The sequence below is a fragment of the Gloeophyllum trabeum genome (genome assembly GCF_000344685.1).
Source record: "Gloeophyllum trabeum ATCC 11539 unplaced genomic scaffold GLOTRscaffold_00011, whole genome shotgun sequence".
Lineage (NCBI taxonomy): Eukaryota > Fungi > Basidiomycota > Agaricomycetes > Gloeophyllales > Gloeophyllaceae > Gloeophyllum > Gloeophyllum trabeum.
This window is the reverse complement of record NW_006920420.1, coordinates 759,030-778,375: the sequence shown is the minus strand read 5'-3', so window position 1 is coordinate 778,375 and position 19,346 is coordinate 759,030. Positions and strand designations below refer to the sequence as shown.

Genomic DNA, 19,346 nt, shown 5'->3' with positions numbered 1-19,346 from the left:
TCATGAGGACGATCCGTCGTCTGAGTTGAGCTTGGAGCATAAGTGGTGGGCCGATATGATTACAGAGTCGGACGAAGAAAGCGAGGAGGAGGCATTGAAGCGAGACGCAGCCATGATGGAGGAACTGGGAAGAATGAGAGATGGACATGATGAGGATATCTCGTCGGCGGACGAGGCTGATGAGAAGCGGGAAGACCCCAGCAACGAGGGAAAGATTGAAGACAAGCTCCCCGAGATACTAGATGTTGAAGACGGCAAGGAGAAAGCTGATTCTGCGAAGGAGGAAGTCCCGATGGACGTGGACGAAGAAGCGAAGCAGGGAGGGAGTGCAGACGCAGCAGAAGCGAAGGAGGGGAACGAGCAGACTGATAAGGCCTTCGAGAAGGACAAAACCAAGAAAAATAAATCCCGCTCGGTCACCTACGGCAGCTTCAACTACAAGGAAGGTGATCTGCTTATCCCCAACTACCATGACAAGCCTGCTCTCGACGCGTGGGGCACACCCTATGCGCACCTCTGGGCACCCCAGCGTCGAGTCAAGCTCTGGAATTCATCTCCTCCCTCCGTGCGTGAGTTCATTCGATCCACCCCCGTGTACGCACGGCTGGTAGAGGACCGCACGACGCCCGAGTATCGGCGGGAATTGAACCTCTTCATGAAGCAATACCTGAGGCCCGATAAGGCGCCGAAGCCGGGCATCGCGGAGTCGTCATTCTTCGACATAAAGCGCATCGATGGCAACGGTACTCTGGGCATCGTGTCCAAGGAGGTCAAGTTCACTTTCCCGACGCCGCAGGTTCAGAATGCCCCCTCGAAGAAAGGTGGCAAGGGGAAAGGGAAAGGAAAGGGCAAGGGCAAAGGGAAGGCGAAAGAAACTCAAGGCAAGCCCAAAGCGGCTGATGGGGACGATGCGGACACCGAGGAACCTGTCACTGTGGACGACTTGCCGAAGAAAATACGAGACGTGCTCGGGCAACTTGATGAAGAAAAGCCGGAGGGAGAAGATTCCGCGAAGAGTCAGTTCATCTTCTTTGCCGTCCCGAAGGACGACACTGTCGGTGCAGCGGAGAAGCCGACCAAAGTTCACGTCAAGGCTTCAGACTCGGACGAGAAGGCAGCGTATGTAACTCGTGATAAGCCTTGGGTTCAAGGCTCCCCCTTGGACAACCCGTTCTCGGTGCAGGGTCTCCCGAAGCTTGAGGAGTTCATCCCGAGGCAGTTCCTGCCTGACGTCCTGATGGTCCACGATCCTGAAGATGCTACGATGGAAAAGGGCAGTGACGATCCATATTACTCCGGAGTGTACACCGGTAAGTAAGCGGCAGATCCCTTTAGTGACTGCGCTGACGTCGACTTAGGCGGCGATGAAAAGAGTTCGGCGAAGAAAAAGGGGAAGGGAAAGAAAGCGGAGCCTCCGCCGGACCGCGTCTACAAATACCGTCGCGTCCTTCCTCAACACGACTCTGCCAAGCAGGACGTATTTGACAACACGAATCCGCGCATTGCGCATCTTTACTTGTCGAACGCGAACAAGATGGGCGTCGGCCACCACTCCAACGTCTTCAGCGCGCCTCTGAAGCTCCCCGAGCCGCTGTCAGCGCACTCGCCGAACGGGATGGTTACTGTCGCTGCGAAGACTGCGTTCCCGGCGCACGACCCGCGATGGTTGATCAGGAATGAGGCGAGGACATACGACAAGTTCCCTCAGCATTTGCAAGAGGAGTGGTGCGGGTATAACCTGGTGACTCCCATAAGATACCCGGTTCCTGTTGGGGCTGTTGTCCCGAAGTTCTATGGGTACTATGAGCCCTTCGAGCAGCATGCAGGGCCGCACAAGGCCGAGTGGGAGAAAAGGAGCCCTATTTTGTTGCTCGAAGAGTGTGGGTCACCCATCGAGCCAAAGAACTTTTCTTTGGATGAGAGGTGAGAGTCAGATACATCGGCGTTTGAGACCTCTTGCTAATTGCTATGTAGAGCTGAGTGCTATTCGCTCCTCCTCCGTCTGCACCTCGCGGACTTCGTGCAGAACTCGTTCTATGTGCGGAACATTCTCGTCCAGCCTGGCCCGTTGACGGCGCCCCCGGAGAAGCGCACGATGTCCAAGCCCAGCTTCAGGATCATCGACTTTGGCCGCGCCCAGTACTTCCCACCGGAAGTCGCCTCGGACAAGAAGAAGTGGGACGAGTTCAAGGAGGCCAGGGTTCGTGAGACCAGAAAGGCTATGGAGGAATTGGAGTTTGAACATGGTATGCTGACTTGAACTCGCTTGCCGTACCTTTATGTTTCGTCGATTGTTCTCTTGCCGCACCAGTTGCTTGTTATGCTGTCACCAGTTGCTTTCTGATCCTTTCCTTGCCGTGTATGAAGAATTATGTATGTTACGCTTGTACCTCCGCGTCGATATCGAATGTTATTGCATGAGCTTGAGATGGAACGCTGCGAATATCCTTTGCGCGAATGGCTCTTGTCAGTACATCACGGGCGTCGTCGACCGAGTCACCGTGGAGGTGTTACTATGTAATTGCCCAAATTCATCAGCAATCTCGTCTTGCCTCTTACTCCAACCGTCGACGCTGAGGCCAACGGGCAACTAGCTCATGATTATAAGGACGTAACCTGCAATTACGCTTGATGTCGGAATCTATCTTGGCCGTCGCGGTGGTGGCGGACTGTTCGCTAGCTCTCCTGCACGAGTGGGACTACATCCTCAATCACTATTTATTCCATATCCTCCAACGTCTTCACGAGAGCACGCAGGGTCCAAATCAGCAAGTGAGTTCTGCTCAGCAACTTTGTACCACTGAAGCATGCTGGGAATCTGGCGACCGTGATGGTGCAAGGGATATCTGCCGGTTGGGAGAACACTTTCCTGCGATCGTCCTCCCGCAACGGATGTTGTGTCTGGGCACACGAGATATCCTGTAACGTCCCAGGAAAGTGTTCTTCCAAGGCCTTGCTTGCGAGTCCCATATGTGGTCGCGCGTTGCTTGCTCGCAGGTCATATCTATCTGCAACGAGGCTCTGACCTGCTGCTCGATACACTGCAGTGCAGACTAGCGTTCATCACATATGGCGCCGCAAACACCCGTCCCAGCCCTATAGTCAACAAGTTGTTCTTCACGCCCTTCCAAGTCCTATTAAAGGAACTCAGTCATGATCCGCGTAAGTTCGGATTGGGGTCTGTGGCATCGGGAGGGGGGAAGGGCGCAGCTGTCCTGGAGGCATTGGTCGCCGCGACGGAGGTACTGCCGACGTTGAGTTTGCAGGTTTTCTATAGTTGACTTGAAGGTAGATGTTTGATTTGCTAAGCTCGACACTGGCATCAAACCACGACCGGAAACCTCTACATCCTCAGTCCCTCAACCAATCCCCACCGAAACAGGATAAGGCGCTCCCGACGATCTCAGCACGACATATAATTCACATAGCTGCTCTACCGCCAGATGGTGCCAAACGACCGCTGCGTAATGAGTCCCCGAGCCTAGACGGTACTACGTGGAGTACGTTGCCCGATGTGTTGAAGGAGGTACGCTGTGTTATTTCGTATTTGTCTTTACTGAGGTCGCAGAGGATGCTGACAGAGTTGTAGCGAGATATCAAGTGGAGTGCGATACTACTCCCCCAATCTTCTACACGGCTTATGGAGTTGCATTCCAAGGTGATTATCCCTGTTATCCGGCGGGTTCCTCTCTTACACTTGCCCTCGGGGGACAGGTCGAAGCCGGAGACAAGGTCGCCCCATGGTTCCCGACTCAAAGTAAACACGCACTCCTACTAGTCGGGATACCCCCACGAGGTCCGTTCATCTCGTCGCTTCGTTCGTGTCTCTGTGAGCTCATCTCCCCTTTATCAAGCTCCCAAGCGCCCCGGAGACGCCCCAACGACGCCCGAGCCCAAACGCCCAAGGCTGTCCAGCTCCGGAACCCAAGGCTCCCCGAGCGTCGCGAACGCCAGCCCGCCGAAGGTAGCTTCCACCACCCCCTCCATCGCGCCTAAAGCCGTGCCTGCTCCCGCGCCTCCGCCGGACACCCAATCGCAGTCTCAGCCGCGGCAACCGCCGCGCCCCATGACGATGTCCGTCGAGCAGGTCGACGAGCGCCTGCGCACGATGGAGCGCGACCTGACGATGATCCGCGCGCGGCTGCCCGCGCTAGAGCAGGAGAAGCCGCAGGACCTGTCGGCGGCGCGCATGCTGCTGCAGCAGAAGCTCATGCAGTACACGCAGCTGAAGGCGCTCCAGAAGGCGCTGAAGGAGCGTCAGATGCGCATGGGCGCGCAGCCGCCGATGCAGATGCAGAATTTGGACCACAATCAGGGGAACGGGCTGCCAATGGGTGTCCATCTGATGCAGGGGCAGAACTTGATGCAGCAGCAGCCACAGCAGCCACCGATGGAGGTGGACGGGATACAGGCGCAGATGCAGAAACTGCTCGAGCAACGACAGCAGCAACAGCAGCAGCAACAACAACAGCAGCAGCAGCAGCAGCAGCAGCAACAGCAACAACAGTCTTCTCAAGGTCAGGGAAATCAGGGACCAGCAGGCTTCCCCCCGGGCATGGAGAACGCGCCGGTGCAGTGGCACGGAAACTTCACATGGCCGTCCCAGCAGGGCGACGTATTCGCAGAGGTCGACATCAAGGCGCAGGCAAACCTGTAAGTAACAACTGTTCACTCTTTCCTCTCAGTATCGCTCCAAGGTCGGGACGAAGCTAACGTGGCTACGCGCAGGACGCCTGAGTTCTGGCCGACCAACCTGAAGCTCAAGCCGATGCCGATGCCCGCAAAGTCTGATATGCAAGAGTACTTGAAGGGCATCGGGCCTGTCGTGTGCATGATCCTGCCGTGCGAGCCCGTCACGAACAAGAACCGCTTCGTGATGTTCACCCAGCTCATGCTGCAGAAGAACGCCGTAAGCCCCCGCCTCCCTCTCTCTACTTTTATCCTTCTCCACTAACCCCGCGCGTCCTGTAGTTTTCTCTCGCCTCCTGGACACACCCCCTCGATTCCTCACAAACGCTCAACTTCCTGCTCATCTCGCTCCCCGCGCAGGTCTTCGGCGCGTTCTTCCGCAGCGCGGGCGAGCCGAACATTCCCAAGCCGAAGCCGCTCATCGACCTCGCGAAGCTGCCGCGCCACGTCCTCGCGCGGCTCGCGCAGATGGGCGCGGAGGAGCGCGCGCGGTTTCTGCGCGACCTGGCCGTGCAGCAACAGGCGATGCGGCGGAAGATGCAGGAGGGGCAGGCGGGGGGGATGGGGATGGGGATGGGGATGGGCAATCCCAATCCCAATCCCAACCCGAACCTTAATGCGGGTCTGTTTACGGGCATGGGTAATAACGGTAACATGCCGGGGTTCATGGGAGGTATGCAGGGCCTGCCGGTCAATCTTGGGGGCGGGCCCGGGAACGCGCAGGGCGGCTTGGGGTTCAACCCCGCGATGGCGCTCGCTCAGGGACAGGGTCAAGCCCAGCAGAATTTCAATATGATGCAGGCGATGGCCATGGGGATGGGGATGAGTGGTGGGGGTATGATGCCCCAGCAGCAGCAGCAGCAGGGTGGCGGGAATGGGAATGTGAATATGAACATGAACATGGGTTTTGGAGGGAACTCGATGGGAAATGTCAGCATGGCGATGTTGCAGTCGTTTATGCAGCGGAATGCGCAGGGCGGTGGGGGAGCTGGGCCTGCGGGGGGCGGTTGAGGAGGAATGCTAATGAAGGTTAATGATTATATGGTGGAAACAGTAATTCTTAGAGCCTTAAGGTGGAATCAAGAACATTGGTAGCATTGATGTAGTACATTATTATCCACACTCGCATCGTCAAAATTGTCCATTTATGCCTTAGCTCATAGCTGGCGGTTCGTCCATCCCCACGAGTCCCTCCAGCGCGCTCTGTACACCGCCCGCCACCTTTTCCGTCGCACTATCCGCCTCGTGGTGCTCTCCGAGCAGCTCGTCGACAACCTCGGAGCCAGCTCCAGGCGTCTTCTTGGCCTGCGCGCTCACACTCGACAGCGTCGCGGGCGGCACGTAGTCCCTCACGGCACCGGCAATGGCGCTCGCGAGATCCTTGGACGGCATCCCAAGCGCGCTCGCGAGCTGTTCGATCCTGCTCTCGATCTCCACCACGCCCTGCCCCCCGCTCCCCTTCGCCCATCGCTGCGCATCGTCAATCCCGCCCGTGCTCGAACTGGCCGGCGAGCGCACGCCCAGCGCCTCCGGCTTCTTGCCCGTCGCGAGGTTCCACCAGCCGCCCGCCTCGGCCTTCCACACCCAGAGGCGCCATGCGTAGAAGGCGAGGACGAGGACGCCGACGAGGCCCATGCGGTAGATGAAGGTGTTGAAGTCGACGTTCGAGCCGGGCGGCTTGACGGGCTTCATGCCCTTGCGCGCGCGCGGCGGCGGGAGGTCCTCGGCGGACCGGACGTTGCCCGTGGACGTCGCGGGCGCGTTTGCGGACTGCTGGTTTTTCGAGCGTTTGCGGGTGGACATGGTGTTGGCCTGCGGACTTGTCAGAGACAATCTCAAGGTAAATAAACGGAAAATAGTTACAGTCAGTTTGGGCAATATGCTATGGATAGAAGAGCGAAAATAATTGGAGGTGCTCTCTCGCAGAGCAGTCGTTATAAACGCGCAGCCACGTACGCGACCCCGCACTGACCGACTATGATGTCATCCCATGTGCGTGATGGCCAGGAACGGCAATCCGCGCTTCTTCGATGCCACATCGGGCCACGGATCTGTGGCAAGGAGGTCGTCGGTGTCAAAGCGAAGGTAGGCACACAAAATGGTTTGTCTCAACACATCTGTCCGTTCTGAAATACCCAGATTGTACACTCCCCGCCTCGCATTACTTAGAGAAATAGAAAAGAGCGTGGTATATGAGTAGTGTAAGACAAACCGAGGCGTAGCTAACTATGATATTAGGACGTTCGAACACATAATGGAATACAAGAACATGAAGGTTTCCTTTATACGAACGAGGCGCTAGATCTGGAAGAACGGCTGCTCATTACTCTGCTGCTGCTGCTGCTGTTGCTGCTGCATCGCGAAAGGGTTATTACTCGTCGCACCCGTCTTCTGCGCAACGATCCTGCCTGCGGCGGAGGGACCATACCTATGAAGCACGGCATGGTGAGCGACCCAGAAGGGATAGCGTATACATCACAAGAAAAGGCGTACCGAAGCAATCCGGTGTTCCCGAACGTGTCAATCCCATCATCTGTGCGATTCGCAAACAGGCCAGCCAGATGCGCGTGCTCCTGGTCCGCGCGCGTCTGGCTACGCTGCGGCGACTGCTGCTGGAATGATGAGGGCGGCGCGGACTGGGACGGCCCCGGCGGTGCACTCGTGGCGCCTTGGCGGCCCTCGTACGTACCACCCAGGTTGAAAGAGACGGGGCTTTGCGTATTGGCCTGAGGGCCTGGCGACGATATTTGCGAGGTGTTGAGGAAGGACGGCTGGGGCTGCGCGGGCTGTGCCGGGGCGAATGGGTTGTTGGATCTACGGATGCGTCGTGAATTCGTCGCTTGCTGTGTGAGAATGAGCGAAGCTGGACATACCCAAAGCCTGTAGGCTGAGCCATGAGCATCGACGTTTGCTGCGCCTGGAGTTGCTGTTGTTGCTGCTGCTGCATCTGCAACAATTGCTGCTGACGCATCCACTCCTCCTGCTGAGCCTGCAACTGTGCGGCCTCTTGCTGTTGACGCATCCACTCCGCCTGTTGGCGCATGTACTCTGCCTGCATCGCCTCCTGCTGTGCTTGCTGTTGCCATGGGTTGAACGACGTGAACTGAGGTTGCAGCTGCGTGAACTGAGGCTGTAGACCGGTCATGAACTGCGATTGCTGGGCATTCGGGTCGACGAGGGGGAAGGGGTTGGTAGTCGTTGGTGGGATCCTAGAGCCATAACCAAGTGAATAATGCAATGCGGATAGGGGAGCCCCAAGGTCGAAGGTACGCACAATTGGTTCTGATCGTCAAACAAAGCAGCCTGGTTGGCGTCCTGCAGCGCCTTGGCCCGCTTCGCCTCCTCCTCCTCGCTCAGTTTGATCGCGCGCTCGAGATCCCGGTCCTCCGCGCTCTTCTTCGCCTGCTCCTCCGCCATCCGCTTGCTCTCCTCCAGCGCCCGTCTCAGATCCTCGTCCTCCTTATTCGTCCGCCTTGCCGGGGGCACGCTCCGGCTCCGCCTGCGCGTATTCTCGTCCTCCTCCTCGCCCGCGCGGCCGACCATGCGGTCGCGCATGTGCGCGCGCGAGCGGCGCTCCTCCCTGAGCCGGCCCTCGTCCTGCAGGAGGTTCGTGATGTCCTTCGCCTTCTGGCGCACGTTCGCGCCGAGGTCCTTGCCGTACTCGTCGACGTACTGGAACTCCTTGAGCGTCTTGATGATGTACAGGTTGTCGCGGAAGTAGATGACGACGTTCTCCGAGCCCGCGTGCAGCAGGTAGTCGAGCAGCGTGAGCGACTAGCGGCGGCTGCGTTCGTCAACCGCACCCACCAGGCGCAGCACGGTCAGGGGACGCACCTTGAAGACGTGCCGCCAGTTCTTGCCCTTGTCGTTCAGCCGCTTGTCCAGCATCTCCATGATCTCCACAAAGTCGTTCCTGCATAGTCACCCATCGATCCGTTCGGATTCGCATTCGAGTTCACAGAAACAGGGGACAGCGTACTGGTTATACGTGAGCTGCGCAATCTCGTTCATCTGCGTGCCCGATGGGCCCCAGGGGTCGTTGGACGTCGCATCGCGGACCTTTGCTTGCGTGTCCGAGTAGCCTTTTGTGTAGTTTTTGGCGACGCGCAGGGCACCCTTGCCAAAGTGCTGTAGCGTGGACATCTGAAGCGCAGAGTGAGCGGAGCGTCGAGGTCCTGGTGGCGCACGATGGACCGATCAGCTCCGGTCTGTGGTGTTAGGCAATTATAAACCATGGGAGGACAATCTTGGGCACGCCGATGGTGAAGTGGTTATCATGCTTGCCTTCCAAGCAAGCGGCGGGGGTTCGATTCCCTCTCGGCGTATTGTAAAAATCAGTCGTTTTGATCTTCATTCTTCGTGGCAATCACACGTTGACCAGGTATGTAAAGAGAATGAATACCGAGTATCTGCTTGAATCATAATGTGACATATGCTACAAATGTTGAACCGGATGTGTACGAATGGGAGCAGGATTCTCCGATTCAGTCGTCCACTGGTCCATTGGTGAACTCACAAAGACGCGCACTAGGAGACGCGAATTGGACATCAGGCTTCCGCGTTCACAGCAGACTGCCGTTGCGACGCGACAGAGCCTCGCATGGGCAGGCAGAGAATCGGGCATCGATGATGACCTTTACGGCTTGGATTTCTTCGCGGCAGTCTGAGCCTCCGCCTGCAACTTTGCCTGTATGATATTCATTACATAGTTCAGGTTATCCTGCTTCTTCGATATTGTCTCCTGCAGCGTCTCCAGGTTGCCCCGGATGAAGTCGACTTTGGCCTCGTAGTATTTCTTGGCTTGTGGGCGAGTCTACGGACGCGACGGCTCCGTCAAGACGTGCAGCAAGATCGGATAGGACGGGTACCACACACCTTTTTGACGTAGTATCCTGTTCCGACGTCCACAATGACATGCTCGACATCGGAGAGCTTCCCCGGGACGTAGAGCGAATTGGTCAAGGGGACCAGGATCGTCTTGCCTGCAGAGAAAAGGATTAATGGTCTGCGCAAACCGAGAACCGCTGGACCTCACCGGTGTTATTCGGATTGATCTCTCCAACATTCTCGATGCAGTTCTTGAACTTGGCTTGCGCTTGCTTCAGCTGCGCGAACGAGCTGGTGAGGTGATTCAGTTCCTGCTTCCAGGTTAGATATCTTGAAACGACGCAAGACAGTGGAAAATGTCACCTCCTCGAGCTGCGTCCTGACTTCCGCAAGCTGGGAGATGTCCAAGTCCGCTACATTAATCTGCTGAGGATGGGACGTCGAGGAGGAAGCCATGGAATGTCACCGTCACACCGACACGCTCGCCGCTACCCGATACGGATGTGTGACCTCGAGCGTCATACCGACTGCGACCAGGTTAGCTTTCGCCTCTCTCAGTACCGGACGGGCATCGTCCCCGACGACTGCCTTGTACATTCACCTATGCAGTCCAGCCAACGAGTGCCCCAGGATCTCGGTGCGTAGTTATATCGTGTTCGTTACTTACAGTACTCACGGGACGCAGTTGCGATATTTCACGCCTCATTCCACCCCACGAAGGGTAGTCTCATAGACTGGTCTCTGAGAGCCAGCGACGGTATGTCTCCATCGTCATCACGCGGCGCGCTCCTCACGGTCGATCCAAGACTTGGACCTCACGAATGTGGAATTCAGTTGCCTGCCGAGCGGTCTGCATCTAGTGGAGGAAGACGTAGTGTGAGTGAAACTGGCATGGTTGGAGAGAAGCCATATATTAACGATTGTGTCCAGCTACTTTTCGAAAGACTCGCACCAGGGCGTCTGTGTGTTCCGCCGCAGGAAGACGACTGAGCACGGTCACCGCGGCTTCCGCCTGTCCTCTCTCGGTATCCTGCTTGCCAAATCTGCACGCCCACGGCCGTGGCGGCATGTCGCGGCTCTCAAGGACCTGGTCCACAGAATATACTCCGTACTGGAGGACAGGGGTGTCCTAGAGCCGAGGGAGGAGGATTGGGAGCCCGCTCGGGCGTTCTTCGAGCAGCGGAAGGTGCGCCGAGTTGATCTGGCAGGCGCAGGGGACTGGAACGGTTGGAGTCACGAGTTCGATGGTGTGAGTGGTTGTTACTCGATACTTTGTTCGAGCATCCGTTCAACTCCAACTTGCCAGCCGTCCTCTGACCTTCACAGTATCCACCCGACCATGCACCTTCCGCACCTCCTGCGTATCCTGGGCCCATCTTCCTTAACATTGTATAAACATATTTTCGGGCGGCGCCGTATTCTGATCTTCACCCTACCCCCAGTCGAAGCATCCTGTATTCTGTGCCAGGTCGCCGCCGACATGTGTTTGGACAGCCAAGTAGATAGCGATGTGGATACCGAGGGTGATCGACCGGGAAGGCTCAGGGGGAGATGTCGAGAAGGCGTGAAGGTCCTAGGAATGGTGACCCTGAACGACCTGGACAAACTGCACCAGGAAAGTCAGACAGGACGAGGGTGGATCGCATGTGAGTGCCGTTTGCGGGTAGGCATGTGGGTGCACTGACTGTTGCCGTTCAAGGTACAACTGACGCTATATTTCTCGAGAAACCTTCGTATTACGACCTCATCATTGATCTAACGACTTCCACTCCTTCCAAAGCGACACGACCGACTTTCTATGTATCACGCCCCAACCAGCCTTCGAGCTCGAAGGGACCGAGTCACAGACTGTCACCAATACGATTTACCTGGAGCGACGTCAAATTGGTGAGACTTTTTTTCGCCTGCGCCGCTGTCCTCCACACTGGCTGAATTTCGACCGAAGTGGAATGAAATCGATCGTCTCCTAGAAATTGATGCGGCGGACAGGGACCCAATACACCACCATGCCTGCTGTGCACCAGGTTCGCATTCAGGGGCGGAGGGCGTGAACTCCAAGGCTCCCGGGAAGCTCCCGCCTGCGTGGACAGATGTCTGGCGAATCTACGAAGACGTGTGCCTCGTATGCGCCGGCCTGTGGTTGGGCGCGTGGCGGAACAACTCGACCATGTCGTATTCCACTGTTGGCCAAGAGGGCTCTTCTGCCCCGAGCAACTGGGGCAGCGTCAGGCTGGAGGGGGACGATGACCTGACTGTGAGCGGGACCTACGTGCGGAACGTGGGCATGGGCATTGAGGGGAGGCCCGCGAGCGAGTCTAGCGAGGGATCCGCGAAGAAGCCGAAGAGCATGAGAAGGAACAGCGGGATGTCGCTCGCGACGATGAAGGACAAGAAGCGGAAGGACGCATCGTCCTCGACGACGGTCCCCGCGGGCGCAGACGACCGGGACGTGCTCACGACGATGGCGCTGCTGCAGACGTTCCATGCGAACACGCGCTTCCTGCTCTCGCGCCTCGCGGCGTACGTCCCAAGCTCGGACGCGGACGCGATCCCCTCGTCGATCGTGCTCACCCCGAAGGATATCCTCACGTTCGAGCTCGGCCCGCTGAGCAGCCTTGACGCGCGGTTCCTTGAGTGGCTGACGGAGGAGTACGGGGGCGGGGTCAGGGTGAGCGTGAGGAAGGGCTGGCGGGATCTCGTCGGGCTTGTACTGGGACTCGGGTGAAGATGGGTTGTAGTTGGGTTGATGCTGGTATGGTCTGTCTATCTATGTGGAAGCTTGGATACCCCTCGGACGTGGACTGCCTTGACTATGGTGTTGGTGCAGTCATAACGCTAATGGATTATGCTCTATATGCAGATTTACATTTGTACAATCAATAGCAAAAGCACGAGTTTATATGTTAGTGAGTTTGTTCATAAGCGGACTGAAATGCACTTTAGTGCCAGCGGGAGACCCTTTCATCCTCGTAAGCATCTTCGGTGTAACCTTCATAATCTGCTTTGAAAGTCGAGCCAGAGAAAGCCTTGCTGTTCACCCTCCTGCCTTCGATATTCCAGGTTCCGTACGTGCTCGCGAAGACACCGGTAAACTTAGTCTTACCGCTGTCAAAGCTGATTTTCCCGCAATTGTAGTCACCAGCGATCTGCATCTGGCCCTCGCCCGTCTCCCGTCCGCGCCAGAGGAACGTAGTCTCGAGCACCTGCGGGGTCGGCGGCTTGTCGAACGCCATGATGCCCTCCAGGATGCCGAGGTTGAACTCGGCGAAGAGAATGTCTCCGCCCTTCTTGCCCTTGGCCTTATGCAGCGCGAAGTTGAAGTGCATGTTGCCGGACGTGTGAGGCCACTCGCGGGCGAGCGCGGGGGCGCTGATGGTCCAGGTGCCCGAGACGTCGAGCGCGTTGGGGAATTTGCGGTTCGTGATGGGTTTGAGGTCAGGGTCGCGAGTGTATTCCAGGTCACCTTCGTCTTCCTCGTCTTCATCCACATCTTCCTGCTCTGTTTCTTCTTGGCTGCTTTCACGTAGGCCAGAGGACTGAGAATGAGATCTGCTCCCATCCTCGCTCTCGTTGTTACTTTCGCCGCTCTCATCTGCCAAATCCCAACTTAATCGCTTGCGTCCCCGTTTGGTCGGTCTTCCCTCATCTTCAGAGTCTCTCGCACTTCTCTTCGAGCTGTTTGCCAAAGCGTTCTCCTGTGCCCTCTGCTGAGTCGCCCTCCTCCGGGCTTCCTCGTGGAGCCACAGGCCGTGCTCGCGGACCTGGCGCTCATCCCTACCAATCACGACCCAGCTCGTACAATGAGTGCCCTCAGCATCATAGCCATTCGCATCGAAGGTGTACAATAAGAGCTTCTTGGCCGCCCTTCGCACATTGTACCGGTCAAGCTTTGGCCCGCCTTTGACCACGTAGAGCTCCACCCAGGGGCCGTGGCCTTTCTTGGGGTAGAATGTCTTGCGCAGGAAGCGGAACGGGTCGAGGGTGACGCGCTGCTCGTCGGTGAAGCAGGCTCTGTATTGTTTCCTTGAAGCCCTCGGGAGGAGTTCTTCGTCAGAATCCTGAGAGGAGGATTCGACAGCCAGGATTCCGGAGAGCTGGGAGGAACCGTCGTCCCCACCTTCGTTGCTGTCTTCGTCGTCACCAGGCCGAGCACTCGGCACTCGACGACTTCGACTAGTCTCGCTTCCTTCTTCGTCAGCTTCGATGTCAGAGCTTTCATGCCCGTGCCTTCGCGATTCCTGCCAGGCTTGGAACCACTCCGACTGTTCTAAGTCTTCGATCGCCCGCCGCCGGTCTTCAGATTCGATGCGCAGAGCTTCTCCATACACCTTCGAGTTGTCTCGACCAACCACGACCCAATACGTCGCTTTCCCGTCCGTATGTGTAGTGTGAGCCTTCCGTGTCTGTAACATCAGTCTCTCCGCTGCTTGATATATACCAAAACGATCAAGACTCTGGCTGCCCTTGACGACGTAGAGCTCGACGCGCGGGTCTTTCTTGCGATCGAAGGTCTCGCGCAGGAAGCGCTCCGCGTCTACGTGGACGCGTTCTTCATCAGTCGTGCAAGCCGCGTATTGGTCTGCCACAGCTCTTGCGCTGAGTTCCGCGTACTCCCTCTTCATCCTGGTTTCCAGGTCCAGGGTAGCCTGCGGAACAGACAGCGTGCCCGCGTTGACGGCGGCGCGGAGAATGTCCTGCATCGCTGCGATGGACTTGCCGGTTTTGAGGTTGTAGAACGCGATCTGGGCTTCCCACCAGGCCCTTGGTCGAGTGAGATCCGGCTGCCTCTTAGACAGGTTCCCCTTCTTGGTAAAGTTAGGGGTCATTCCGAGATAATGTTCGATGTCCTTAGGAGAAATAAGATATACGTTTGCGTGTGAGTTGGATGTAGAGCACACCGACTGGCTGGCCCTTTCATGACCCTTGACTTTGAAACCTTCAGAGTCGCACTCGAATTTGCCCGCCTTGATAGGCGGATAAGGACGCCCGGGCATATGAGTCTACTTTGGTTTGATTATCGGTTTGCGTTTAATCAAATAGCAGAGTAGTTTTGAAGGCGAACGAGGGTAGGTGGGGAGAGTCGCACAGACAGTGGTTCGCCCAACGGCCGTCGCTGTCTCAGACGCGTCCATGCTAAATGGCAATTTCGAGGACGCGCCGGGTCTCGTGACCATGCTTAGTCAGCATGTCCTAAACTGTAAATTTCTGCCATCATCAAGCAAAGGCAGAGAGCGGTGCCGCGGACGGGCTGCTCGACTCACACAGACTCTTTAACAGCGCATACAGCGCTTCACGACGACGCGCACGACACTCACGATCGTGTAAAGTAGTGTAACACACAGGTCTGTGCGCTATCGCTTGGTGGAAAGGATTCCTGGACTGACGCCCGTCGCAGCAGTCATCATGGCCCCGTTCTCAAAGCCTGAGACGGTGTTGAAGCAGGCCGAGGGCCTCGTCTCCGTCGGCCAGACACATGCGGCGCTGCAGTCCTTGACCGAGATGTTCCAATCGAAGCGCTTTCGCTCGACGCCGCTGGCCTCGTTAGAGCCTATCATGCTCCGCTTTGTCGAGCTCTGCGTCGACATGCGCAAGGGGCGCACCGCGAAGGAGGGTCTGATGCAGTACAAGAATATCGCGCAAAACACGAACGTCGCATCTATCGAGGTCGTCATCAACCGCTTCGTCCAGCTAGCGGACGCCAAGGTGCAGGAGGCCCAGGAGAAGGCGGAAAAGGCCGTCGCCCTGACCGACGTGGACGATCTGGAGGCGACGGAGACGCCGGAGAGTATCTTGCTGGGTGCGGTCAGCGGCGACCAGAGCAAGGACAGGACAGATCGGGCGCTTGTCACCCCTTGGCTTAAATTCCTCTGGGAGAGTTATCGGACGGCATTGGAGACGCTGAAAAACAATGCCAGATTGGAAGGCATCTACCAGGTCAGTCTGCCTTTCCTATCCGTGTGATCTCTCTTCATTCCGTCCCAGCACATCGCGCAACAAGCCTTCAAGTTCTGCATCAAGCACCAGCGGAAGGTCGAATTCCGCCGGCTTTGCGAGACTCTACGACTGCACTTAGCCAACGTCGCCAAGTACGCCCACCAGACGCACGCCATCAACCTGCAAGACCCAGAAACTTTGCAACGCCACCTCGACACCCGCTTCGCTCAACTGAACACCTCAGTGGAACTCGAGCTATGGCAAGAAGCGTTCCGGTCCGTCGAGGACGTCCACAACCTGCTCACCATGGCCAAGAAGGCGCCGCGCCCGTCGGTCATGGCCAACTATTACGAAAAGCTGACCAGGATCTTTTTGATGAGTGGCAATGCCCTGTATCATGCCGCCGCTTGGGGTCGGTACTACGCTGTCGTCATGACTGCCGGGGGGAAGAGCGAGGAGGAACTAGGCCGCCTTGCCGGTCAAGTCCTTGTCAGCGCCCTCGCCGTGCCGGTTGGGTTGCAGGAGGACGGTGCGGAGGATGGCAAGAACAAGAACAGCAGACTCGCTGCTCTGATTGGGCTATCGAAGCCGCCTACCCGTACCGGACTTCTGAAGGATGCTGTGAGTGATTACTTAGCGGCCCCATTCTCGAATTTACACCCTAGTAGCTATCAAGAAATGCTCTCAAGCTGTCCCCTTCCTTCGTCAAAGAACTGTATAATGTCCTTGAAGTGACCTTTGACCCCCTAACTCTCGGTTTCACCGTCGCCCCCCTCTTCAAAACCCTCGCCAACGAACCATCCTACGCTCCCTACCTCCCCCTCCTCCAGCGTGCCCTCCTCTCCCGCCTCCTCGCCCAGCTCTCACAAGTGTACTCCTCCATCAAGATCGACAACCTCCTCGAGCTGGTCGCGCCGCTGCGCGACGAGACCATCGACGGCTCGCACGTGTACGACGAGAACCAGGTCGAGGCGTTTGTGATGGGCTGCGCGCGCCGCGGCGAGCTGAACGTCAAGGTCGACCACGCAGCGGGCAGCCTCACCTTCATCGACGACGCCTTCGAGCCGGGCGCATCGAGCACCGCGCTCTCGAAGGAGGTGCAGATCCAGCCGTCGCATGCGGACGAGGTGCGCACGCGCCTGAGCCGCATGGCGATCTGCTTGCACAACTCGCTCAACGCGGTGTACCCGCCGCCCGTGCCCTCGCAGGAGGAGCAGGAGGCGAAGTTCGCAGCATTGGTGGAGGCGGCGAATGCGGAGCGCGAGGCGCTGCGCATTCGTAGGGCGCTGGTCACCCGGAGGAGGGAGCTCCTGTCGGAGCTATCGGCGAGGAAGGAGAAGGAGGAGGCGAGCAGGCGCGCGACTATCAGTCGCAGGGAGAAGGAGGAGGAGGCGAAGCGCGCGATGATGGATGTGAGGAGGAGGGAGATGGAGAGGGCGAAGAAGGAGATTGAGAATATCAGAAATGAGGAAGCTCGCAAGTTGGCGGAATCTCTGAAGGCCAGGGGCAGGCTCAATGTGGACATTGAGGTAAGCACGGCTGCTGTTCTGGGTAGGATAGTTCTGATCTGTTTGTCTTTGTTTCAGCAAATGGAGCAGCTGAGCACGGACAATCTCATGCGCCTTCAAGTCGAGCAGATCGAGAAGGAGAAGCGGGAGCTCAACGAGAGGCTGCGTGTCATCGCCAAGCGCGTCGACCATATCGAGCGTGCGTACCGCAAAGAAGAGCGACCTCTCCTCGCGAAGGATTACGAGGAGCAGCAGGCTACTGACCGCGCGACGTTCGAGGCCCTCCAGCAACAACGTCTTGAAGCAGCTAAGCAGACACACCTGCAAAACCTCGAGACCAAGAAGCGTCTGTCTCGTATGTTGGGTGATTATCAGGCTAGGAAAGAGGAGATCATGGCGAAGAGAAGCGAGGAGTTCGCCAAGAGACAGGCGAAAGCGCAAAAGAAAATCGAGGAAGAGAAGGCGAAACGAAGGGCTGCTGTGCTCAAGGCCCGTGAGGAGGAGCGACTGCGCTGGGAAGAGGAGGAACGCATTCGAAGAGAGCAAGAGGAGGAAGAGGCTAAGCGCGAGGCCGGTGAGTTATACCATGACGTTTCTTGTTTGCATAGCTGACATCTTCCGCAGAGCGTCGTGCTGAAGAAGAGCGTCTCCTTGTAGAAGAGGAACGCAAACGGGCTGAGGAGGAAGCCAAAAAGAAGGCAGAGGAGGAGAAGAGGGCCGAGGAACGACGACGCCGCGAAGCTGAACGCGCGGAGGCCGCGGAGAAGGCGAGACTGCAGCAGCAGCGTGAAGAGGAAGCCGAGAGACGCTTGGCCGAGCGTACAGCTCAGAGGAATAGGCCTCCCCCTGCGGCTGCTCCTGCAGCTCGTGCCGCTGAAACGGGCGGTGTATGGCGGAGGTCTACACCAGTCAGCAGCGTGCCCCCGACGCCAACGCGGGCGAGCGCTGCTGGCAACGTCCCCTCAAGACCTGAGAGTCCTGCCCCAGCTGCAGGCGCTTATCGGCCCGGTGCTCTGGGCAAAGCTGGTGGATGGCGAGACAGGGAGAAGGCCAAAGTAGCTACGGGTGGTGGAGCCGACACACCGCCAACGCCCTCGACGCCTATGTCTCGCGCCCGTGATGTACCACCTGCTGCGGAAGATGACGGGTTCCAGCCAGTCGAAAAGAGGAATGTCTGGAGACCGTCGCGAGGACGTGGTCGCGGCGTCTGATCGCGCTCTTCACTACATATTCGACCTGATGATGGTCCACGATACATGCTATTATGACAGCTTGTGCTGAGTCCTACATAAATATGCATATACATTCTATGCTACTTGAAAGAGTGTTGTCCCATGAATAAGTTAGTCCGCCGTTGGGAAGTATACAGTCCGCGAGTAAAGGTACATTAGTCTTCTGTCTCGTCTTCGGCTGCCTCCAGCATCATTTCTAGAAGAAGGTGTCAGCATTGCGGGGTAGGAGGCACTCGGGACAACTTGCCTCCCCAGATAGAATTTTGTATCGAGGTTAGTACAGCCTGTGGATCATCCCCATATGAGTCTCTTGATAGCGACATGTCTCGCCTAAACAAAATTATGAGAGGGATGCGTCTTCTGTGCATGCTCTACTTACGAATAACGGCGTCCCGAATCCGTAGTGAGCATACTCGTGTCGCTGATCCTTCGGCTTCGTTGCACTCCAGCGCTTGTATCGAGAGCGAAAGAGACATCAACAGGGGACATTGGAGATAGGGCAGGCGATATCGTAGGTGACCAACTAGGGGAGGGAGAAGTGATGTCTCGGGTAAGAGGGGGCGGTGTTACTGGAAGGCTATCAACCACGATGGCAGGGATGTCTACAAAGCGTATCAGCAACGGGGTCCACAAGGGCAGAGATTAAATGTACCCTGTTGGGACATCCTCATGTTCCGCATATTCTCCCTATGCGCAAGGAATCTGCGGCGAAGGGTAGTCATTCTGAGGAGAGACTGTACTCTATCAAGGTTCACTAGGTCAGACACGAGTTTGTTTTGCTCGGTGCGGATCACAAGGTCCTTGAGCCTGGGAAAACAATTAGCAACGCAGGAAACTCTTCATTGTTGAGAGTCACGCACACTAAAGCTTCGCGATCATCAATGAGTTTGTGGTGGGCGAGCATAAGCAGCATGTTCGTGAACGATATGCCCTTCCCTTTCTCGTGGAAGAGCACTGCTTCGTGGTATAACCTGTTGTAGATACTCCTCCGCCTCCTGATGGCTGAATAATCGATGGTATCGAGAATCCTGCTGACTTTCTCGAGATCGAGGCCCTCAGACAAAGAGCCGCCATCATATTCTTTATGGCTCTTGCACTTCGCCGCTATTTCCTTGAAGTTGAACTCGCGCGGATAGATGCGAACTTCAAATATGCC

General features: G+C 57.1%; 7 protein-coding genes and 1 non-coding gene across 8 annotated transcripts; 4 read left to right on the top strand and 4 right to left on the bottom strand.

The window, feature by feature from the left end:
* Positions 1-1,615: 1,615 nt before the first annotated feature.
* On the top strand, positions 1,616-2,432 carry GLOTRDRAFT_79187 (uncharacterized protein; the record flags this gene model as incomplete). Its single annotated transcript, XM_007870228.1, has 2 exons — positions 1,616-1,923; positions 1,975-2,432. 2 exons carry the CDS (start codon positions 1,616-1,618, stop codon positions 2,258-2,260), a joined length of 594 nt encoding a protein of 197 aa, XP_007868419.1. The 3' UTR covers positions 2,261-2,432.
* Positions 2,433-5,346: 2,914 nt separating this feature from the next.
* Positions 5,347-6,602, bottom strand: GLOTRDRAFT_117208 (uncharacterized protein). The gene is made up of 2 exons (XM_007870227.1): positions 6,553-6,602; positions 5,347-6,501 (listed from the first exon to the last, which is right to left on the bottom strand). Exon 2 carries the CDS (start codon positions 6,490-6,492, stop codon positions 5,842-5,844), a length of 651 nt encoding a protein of 216 aa, XP_007868418.1. The 5' UTR covers positions 6,493-6,501; positions 6,553-6,602; the 3' UTR covers positions 5,347-5,841.
* A 385-nt stretch (positions 6,603-6,987) lies between these two features.
* On the bottom strand, positions 6,988-8,832 carry GLOTRDRAFT_107213 (ENTH-domain-containing protein; the record flags this gene model as incomplete). The annotated part of the gene is made up of 6 exons (XM_007870226.1): positions 6,988-7,097; positions 7,169-7,503; positions 7,563-7,898; positions 7,964-8,463; positions 8,524-8,602; positions 8,669-8,832. The coding sequence occupies 6 exons, from the start codon at positions 8,830-8,832 to the stop codon at positions 6,988-6,990; spliced, it is 1,524 nt and encodes a 507-aa protein (XP_007868417.1).
* Positions 8,833-8,942: 110 nt separating this feature from the next.
* GLOTRDRAFT_t98 lies at positions 8,943-9,014 on the top strand. Its single transcript has one exon. It is a non-coding gene; the product is annotated as a tRNA-Gly (tRNA).
* A 311-nt stretch (positions 9,015-9,325) lies between these two features.
* GLOTRDRAFT_131403 (uncharacterized protein) lies at positions 9,326-9,972 on the bottom strand (the record flags this gene model as incomplete). The annotated part of the gene is made up of 4 exons (XM_007870449.1): positions 9,326-9,502; positions 9,565-9,671; positions 9,725-9,827; positions 9,880-9,972. The coding sequence occupies 4 exons, from the start codon at positions 9,970-9,972 to the stop codon at positions 9,326-9,328; spliced, it is 480 nt and encodes a 159-aa protein (XP_007868640.1).
* A 126-nt stretch (positions 9,973-10,098) lies between these two features.
* On the top strand, positions 10,099-12,681 carry GLOTRDRAFT_140044 (uncharacterized protein). The gene is made up of 7 exons (XM_007870225.1): positions 10,099-10,153; positions 10,202-10,273; positions 10,323-10,392; positions 10,447-10,765; positions 10,823-11,162; positions 11,216-11,403; positions 11,462-12,681. Exons 1-7 carry the CDS (start codon positions 10,120-10,122, stop codon positions 12,239-12,241), a joined length of 1,803 nt encoding a protein of 600 aa, XP_007868416.1. The 5' UTR covers positions 10,099-10,119; the 3' UTR covers positions 12,242-12,681.
* GLOTRDRAFT_140043 (uncharacterized protein) lies at positions 12,456-14,524 on the bottom strand (the record flags this gene model as incomplete). The annotated part of the gene is made up of 2 exons (XM_007870224.1): positions 14,415-14,524; positions 12,456-14,363 (listed from the first exon to the last, which is right to left on the bottom strand). The coding sequence occupies exons 1-2, from the start codon at positions 14,508-14,510 to the stop codon at positions 12,456-12,458; spliced, it is 2,004 nt and encodes a 667-aa protein (XP_007868415.1). The 5' UTR covers positions 14,511-14,524.
* Positions 14,525-14,919: 395 nt separating this feature from the next.
* GLOTRDRAFT_107210 (uncharacterized protein) lies at positions 14,920-18,169 on the top strand (the record flags this gene model as incomplete). Its single annotated transcript, XM_007870223.1, has 5 exons — positions 14,920-15,450; positions 15,499-16,071; positions 16,119-16,979; positions 17,037-17,532; positions 17,583-18,169. The coding sequence occupies 5 exons, from the start codon at positions 14,920-14,922 to the stop codon at positions 18,167-18,169; spliced, it is 3,048 nt and encodes a 1,015-aa protein (XP_007868414.1).
* Positions 18,170-19,346: the final 1,177 nt, after the last annotated feature.

Bases quoted from the DNA above. Each gene is read 5' to 3' on its own strand.
- GLOTRDRAFT_117208 (XM_007870227.1), bottom strand. From the start codon at position 6,492: ATGTCCACCCGCAAACGCTCGAAAAACCAGCAGTCCGCAAACGCGCCC.
- GLOTRDRAFT_140044 (XM_007870225.1), top strand. From the start codon at position 10,120: ATGCAGTCCAGCCAACGAGTGCCCCAGGATCTCG. The intron at 10,393-10,446 runs GTGAGTGAAACT...GATTGTGTCCAG, and splicing joins CTAGTGGAGGAAGACGTAGT to CTACTTTTCGAAAGACTCGC. The intron at 11,163-11,215 runs GTGAGTGCCGTT...TTGCCGTTCAAG, and splicing joins AGGACGAGGGTGGATCGCAT to GTACAACTGACGCTATATTT.